General features: G+C 44.2%; 1 protein-coding gene across 2 annotated transcripts in view; it reads right to left on the reverse strand.

The window, feature by feature from the left end:
• The window catches only part of arfgef3 (ARFGEF family member 3), an 89,463-nt gene that overhangs the window by 74,938 nt on the left and 7,542 nt on the right, over nt 1-6,983 (reverse strand). For both annotated transcript variants that reach the window (XM_016486555.1, XM_016486556.1), the window contains 4 exons: nt 5,404-5,455; nt 4,896-4,977; nt 583-714; nt 197-265 (listed from right to left, as the gene is read on the reverse strand). In XM_016486555.1, coding sequence (XP_016342041.1) covers nt 197-265; nt 583-714; nt 4,896-4,977; nt 5,404-5,455 — 335 coding nt within the window. The remainder of the gene's footprint in view (nt 1-196; nt 266-582; nt 715-4,895; nt 4,978-5,403; nt 5,456-6,983) is intronic.

Below are 6,983 nucleotides of genomic sequence, written 5' to 3' on the forward strand. Positions count from 1 at the left end.
GACCCAAAAACCTGTGATGCTGACCAAACCACCGCATCGTCCTCATTAAAGCACAGCATTATAGCACAGCAGTCTTTAAGAATAGATGCCCTTTAACAAGGACTTTAATGAGAGGGTTGCCAGATTCACTTTAGATTAGCAGTTTTCCGTTGGCCATCTCATTCTGTCAATGAAACATCAATAAAGCATGTCTTACCTCAGCAATTCTCAAGATGTTGTGGCCATTGATCTCAAAGGTAGAGGAGTAGGTGACACAAAGCAGGACCTACAACACAAAGAACTACAAAACATTAGCCATTTAATATAACAGCTGCTTGGCAGCACCTCTACTGAAAATGATTTAACACTTCTATATTAGAAACAGGAGATCAGGAAACACAGTGTGTCTAGGGACGCATGTGTGCCAGTAATTTGCAAATCCATCCAATTACACCACGGATGCAGACACTGAATTGATTAAGCCTGCTAGATGCAGCACACTATTTTTGACTCCGACTAACCATTTTCTCCACAAACCACTTCTGACAGAGCAGACATTTGTGACCTCACACACTGATGAAGAGGGTTCAGACGAGCACGGACCTTCATGACCTCCACCTGCAGATCTTCATGTAGGTTGGGCGTCACCCTGATGGCTTCCAGGATCTGACTCAACAGCTGCTTCTCTGGAACCTCTGTTTCCACGGCAACAAAGCAATCCTCACAAAGGATCTTCTGGCAATGCCACAGGACAAAAAACATGCAAACTGCTGAGTAGAGTATGAACTATCACATCACATTAAAAAAAATGAATATTATTTGGTCACCTTGCCATGATTGTAAGCTGAATTGTAAATATGTCAAATGTATTTTTACATTCTCTGAAAAAAAATGTGAGTAGTTGCATTCAAAACTTTCCACCACAATGCTAGGCACTCACTGTATAAAGAACTATTAATTTAAACATAAAAGACTGTAAAAATGCTATGAATGCAGTAAAAACCTGCTATGGTAAGTTACTTTGCTCTATTCAGTGAAAAACTGTAACAGATCTAATTGACTAAATTGACATTTCCAAAATTCTTTATGTGATGTCTTAATGTCTTCACATTTGATGGTTTTTCCACTGAAATAACCATGTTTCCCTTTCGAACGTTCACTTCACATTGTGTATGAGGTAAACTCCTGTTTACTCCGTTACTGAAGCCCGATTTGTTCACGTTTGTGTAGCTGCACAAACCAATGGCGCTTTAGCCCGCCAGAAAGGGCAAAGCCGACGTGTATTTAAGTCGGCTCGCAGCGCCATTTCATCAGAATCTTCTCTTTCAGCGATGAGGATCAACTCTTCGCTGACTCTGCAAGAAGCCAAAGAAAGAAGACGGAAAGAAGCTCAACCCGCTTGCCGCCGTCGAAGAGCCCCGGCAGAGGACGAGTCTCCCCAGCAGCCATCCGGCTCTTTCTAAAAGAGCAAATTTCCAGCACGCATTGTTGCAAATGTTGCACTGTGAGTGCGGCTCCTTGCACGAGTCAGACGGGCACAGTGAGTGTGTCGCCTGCCTGGGCAGTGCCCACGCAGAGTCTGCGCTCTCTGACGGCTCATGTTCTCATTGCGAGAATATGAGTTTGTCCACTCACCCATGGCCTCTTAGACGAGTGGTTCCTGCCGGGACGCCGTCAGCCGCCTTCCCGCCAGCGGCCCGCCCCGTTCTTGCCTGCGGTTCACGAACAACTGACCAAGACGTGGTGCGCCACCTATTCGGCCCGAGTTAGCTCCTCCTCCTCAGCAGCTCTCACCACCGTTGACGTGCTGAGGAAAAAGGCTATAGCAAGCTCCCCCCTCTGGAGGAGGCGGTAGCTGCTCACTTGTGTCCGCCGTCTGCCCTAGGATTAATGGCCCATGCAGCGCATCCCTCGAAGCCCTGCAGGACCACTTCGGCTCTGGCCAACAGGGCGTATGCAGCGCCGATGTTGGCCAAACTTCTCCGTGATATGGACGAGTCTGGCCAACATCAGGATGCTTTCAAAGAGATGCGCACAGCGACTGATTTGGCTCTGCGCGCTACGAAAGCCACAGCTCAGGCTATCGGCAAGACCATGGCCAGCCTGGTGGTGTTGGAGCGCCACCTTTGGCTGAACCTCACTGAAATAAGGGACGCCGAGAAGACGGTTCCTTGATTCTCCGGTCTCGCCGAAGGGCCTCTTTGGCCCCGCTGTGGACTGGTTTGCACAGCACTTCTCAGAGGCTCAGAAGTGCTGCGTCACTTCCTCCCTAAGCGCTCTGGTGCTGTGGCCGCTAGCCGCCAGAAAGCCCCATCCACTCAGCCCGCAAAGCCGGCGCCACCTCAGCCTCAGAAGTCTGAGCCCAGGCTTCAGCAGCGCCCCTGGATGGAAAAGCGGTTTCCTTACCCGAGTGTCGTACCATTTGGACGGTCTCTGGCCCCTCGCACTTTTACGAAGTGCATAGACGCGGCTCTTTCCCCTCTGAGGCAGATGGGAATCTGCATACTCAACTACCTCGACGACTGGCTGATCCTGGCCAAATCAGAACGGGAATTATTCGCTCACAGAGCGCTGTTACTCAGCCACTTGGAGCGCCTCGGGTTGAACATCAACCTTCTGTAGAGTCATCTGTCACCCAGACAGCGAGTGGTCTTTCTGGGGATGATTTTGGACTCTGCCCAGTTGTGGGCTTGGGTCACGCTGGAACGGTCCCGGACTATGCAGTGACTGGCGGCGTCCCTAAAACTGGGAGAGCTGTGGAGCCTTCATGTATGGAGCCTCGACGGGAGCTTACGCAGATCCCAGCGAGAGTGAGTGATACCATTTTAGAGGCTAGAGCACCGTCTACAAGACGCCTTTATGTCCTTAAATGGTCAGTCTTTCGTAACTGGTGTACTGCACAAAGCCTGGACCCGGTATCTTGTGATGTGTCCCACGTGCTATCCTTCCTACAAGAGTTGTTGGACAACGGGCGTGCCCCTTCCACACTCAAAGTTTACGTGCCAGCTATCGCAGCGAATCATTCCCTCGAAGCTGGCCATTCGATCGGCAGAAACGATCTGATCGTTAAGTTCTTGAAGGGCATCTGGAGATTAAACCCTCCTCGTTCTCAGACCGTACCGATCTGGGACTTGTCAATAGTCCTTAGGGCCCTACGGGGTCCTCCCTTCGAGCCACTACATTCAGCCGAACTATGCCCTTTGTCGCTGAAAACCACTCTACTACTGGCACTAACATCGGTCAAGCGAGTGTGTGACTTACACGCACTGTCAATCACTGCTTCCTGTCTGGAGTTTGGGCCCAGCGACTGTGAAGTCGTCCTCAAGCCTAGACATGGATATGTTCCGAAGGTGCTCTCAACTCCGTTCAGAGCCCAGGTAATTACCCTTCTGGCGCTCCCCGCTGCAGATGGTCAGCAGGGTCCCAATGTTCTCTGCCCCGTCAGGGCCCTGAGAATATATCTTGAACACTCCAGCCTGTTTAGGCAGTCAAAGCAGCTTTTCGTTTGCTTTGGAGGCCGCTCTAAGGGGCTGCCGGTTACAAAGCATAGACTATCCCACTGGATAATTGATGCTATAGCCTTGGCTTATGCCTCAGAAGGTTTGCAATGCCCCACAGGCGTGAGGGCCCACTCCACTAGAGGAATGGCCTCCTCATGGGCTTGGTCCAGCAGAATCTCTATTGGTGAGATATGTGCGGCCACCGGCTGGTCGTCGCCATCCACGTTTACCAGATTTTACAGCTTAGATGTCCCTGCTCTCCAGGCACGGATTTTATCGGCTTAAACTGCTTAGCTATGTCCAAAGTCCTCAGCTACGCTCGGGACTCAGTTGGCTCATGTTCTCTAGGGGCCCTTAACGCAAGTGCTCCAGAACTGGGCTCACAGAGCAGCCTTAGTCTGCTTCTGCTCATAGCACGGCGTGATTGGATTCGTTCCCCATACACAACGTGAAGTGAACGTTCGAGAGGGAACACTCTGGTTACTGGAGTAACCTCGGTTCACTGAGATAAGGGAACGAGCGTTGTGTCACTTGCCGTGCTATAAGCTGCACACGAATCGATGACTGTCACTTCAGTCGAATGATTCTGATGAAATGGCGCTGTGAGCCGACTTATATACACGTTGGCTCCGCCTTTTAACGCACCATTGGTTTGTGCAGCTACACAAACGTGAACAAATCTGGCTTCAGTAACAGAGCAAACAGGAGTTTACCCCATACACAACGCTCGTTCCCTTATCTCAGGGCGTTCTCCTTACTTTTTTCCTATATGTTCTGTATATTGGAGGTTTTTTTTTTTTTTTACATTCTATGTTCTTAAATTATTTATTTCATTTCATGTGTTTCCGTGTGTGTTACCATGATGGTGTTTTATAAAGGTAAAACACAGTAATTTTTCATAATTTGGTATATTACCATCATTTCAGTTAATGAAATGTTTTTTTTTACTGAATTTAAGTTAAATCTATAAAACTTTAAATAGCCTATTGCTATAATATGTTTTACGGTAAAGCTCAGATAGACACAGCTGCCAAATTTCTACCTTAAAGTTCACAGATTTTTTTTTTGTGCTGCTCTGTAGTTTCTGAGTAGTTGTTATTATGTTGCTGTGCAGTTGCTGAGGTGATCTGTGTGGTTGCTAGAGCATTGCTGTGCAGTTGGTAGGGTGGGAAATTGCTTTCTGGCCAAATACAAAAGAGTCTGTAAAATATTCTGGTGCCAAGATATGGTCCATTTATGTCCTTAGCTGAAACACTGCAAAATGAGTTACAAGTCTAACACGCTTTGCCTGGTTGAGCAAACACCATTGAATAAAGCAGAGCAAAAATATATGGGGTGCTGCTTTATCTTGAGTGTACTTAATCATTTTTGTGTTTTGTGTCTTTTAAAAAATGTATAATGATTAGTAAATCACACCTGCATTCCGGTGAGGGCAGTCTGAGCCAGTTTAGTGTTTTTAGACTCCAGTGCCAACTGAAGAGGGAATAAACACTTCTCTCTGCACAAAAATAGTTCACACTTAACACACCAGAACATGAAAGATCCGACTCATGAAGACTTTGCATTGAAACACTTTCTTATGTCACTCTTACTGCCTCTGATGATTCAGAGATCATCTGGATAAAAGCATCTGCTATATGAAAACATATAAATGAACCTAAGATAGTAACCCATTTCAAAGTTATAGTCATGACAATACTATGGAAGAAGAATATTTAGTCTTTTTACTACTTTAATGCATTTTCACTGTGTAAACGAAAGGTTTAAAAATAATGAATGCTAAGCAAAACTTAATAAATGTGCCCGTCTATTGATTTTCATGGATTAGGCTATGTCTGTGTGGATCATGAAGATGTGAGAATGTATGTTCAAGAAATACAAAGACTGACAATACAAACATTATATTCAGAATCAAAACACTTGCCTGAGTTTAGATGGTGGTATTTTAACTGAACCATTCTGAGCCTGAAGGGTCTCTGTACAAAAGCAGGAAAAATGAGAAGAAAAAAAAAGTTATATATTTCAAAATTAGAAAACAGATATCAAAAAACACCTAAATGGTAAGAACACAAATGTTAACAAATGAACATCCTTTAAATATGAATCCCCATCATTAATAACTATTCAAATTGAAACAAAATGAAGCAGAACAACCTCACATTAGAAAACTATTCCAGATCAGGCCTCGCTATACTGTAATGACTTTGATTACTTAATTTTAGGGAATTAATTATTATTAATTCATTCAGGTTTTAAAAGGACTTGGATCTGAAAATTCGAGGTCCACCTGATTAAACTGATTTCAAATTTGATAGTTTACACTCGATCAGTTTTTCGGCCAGCGAGAAGTTAATGTCAGTGTGTATTACCAATTTGACTATATGTATTTTCCTGGCCACGGTCAACACAATTATGATAATTTGTAAGCTCTTAGAGAGGTAACGTAATCTTTGGCAAAGGTTTTAACCTTAAAATTATATGACACCAAACAATGATTCTTTATAAATGAAACATGAATTTTATTGGCTAAGATTCCATCGTTCATTTGTGTGATGTTCGCAAATGCCTTACAATACCGTCATCTGAGCTTTTCATTGATCCTGCTAAATGAGCCAGAGTTACCCAGCACAGCATCAGTTTTGACCCCCTCATTTGTTGGCACAGCATGACTGACAGTCTGTGAGATGTGCAATGCAGAAAAAAGTCAACTGAGGTCTCGAAGCTCTACATCATCTTAAACTATAGTGTGGTGCGGAATTAGAGCTGCTTTTGCCCATCCACTAAAAGCCTATTAGTTTTAACACAATACAAGAAGACAGAATAAGGACAAGCTTCGAACATCTACAACACTTTCAATACTTATATTAATTATAATTGTACTGTATTAATTATTATAATAAACACACTAAAAATAGTCCATTTTCATTTATTTTCAAATATTTTACTACTTCTACTAGTACTAACAATATAGCTATATATATATAGCCAGCAAAACTGTGTAAAGAAATACTCTTTGTGAGAAGCAGTCAATCAGCAGAAGTTAAAAGCAGCTTGTAAGTGTATTTATTTCTTGTCTCAGTGTTTAGCGCAGTTGTCGTTGCTAGGAAACGCTTGTTTTGTTTACTGTAGAGACGTGCTGAAATGGCGTTTGGTCTCGTACTGTATCGCGTTCCTTGTCAGTGTCGTGCGCTTTGCTTGGCCATTTGTTGTGATAAACAGGAAAGTGTGTCCAGCTGAATTCAATTTGAGTTTTGTTAGACGAATATAAAAAGCTTAATATACCGCGGCAGCGGTCGTTAATCCAAAATGCCGCTGCAAGATTAATCTTTAATGAACCGAAATGAATGCATGTCACACCTCTTGTTGATCAATTTGCACTGGCTACCAGTAACTGCTCGCATTAAATTCAAGGCATTAATGTTTGCCTACAAAAGCACCAATGGCTCTGCACCCATTTACCTAAATTCATTACTTCAGAGTTATGTGCCCTCTAGAAGCTTGCGT

This window comes from Sinocyclocheilus anshuiensis, unplaced genomic scaffold (genome assembly GCF_001515605.1).
Source record: "Sinocyclocheilus anshuiensis isolate Anshui unplaced genomic scaffold, SAMN03320099.WGS_v1.1 scaffold910, whole genome shotgun sequence".
NCBI lineage: Eukaryota > Metazoa > Chordata > Actinopteri > Cypriniformes > Cyprinidae > Sinocyclocheilus > Sinocyclocheilus anshuiensis.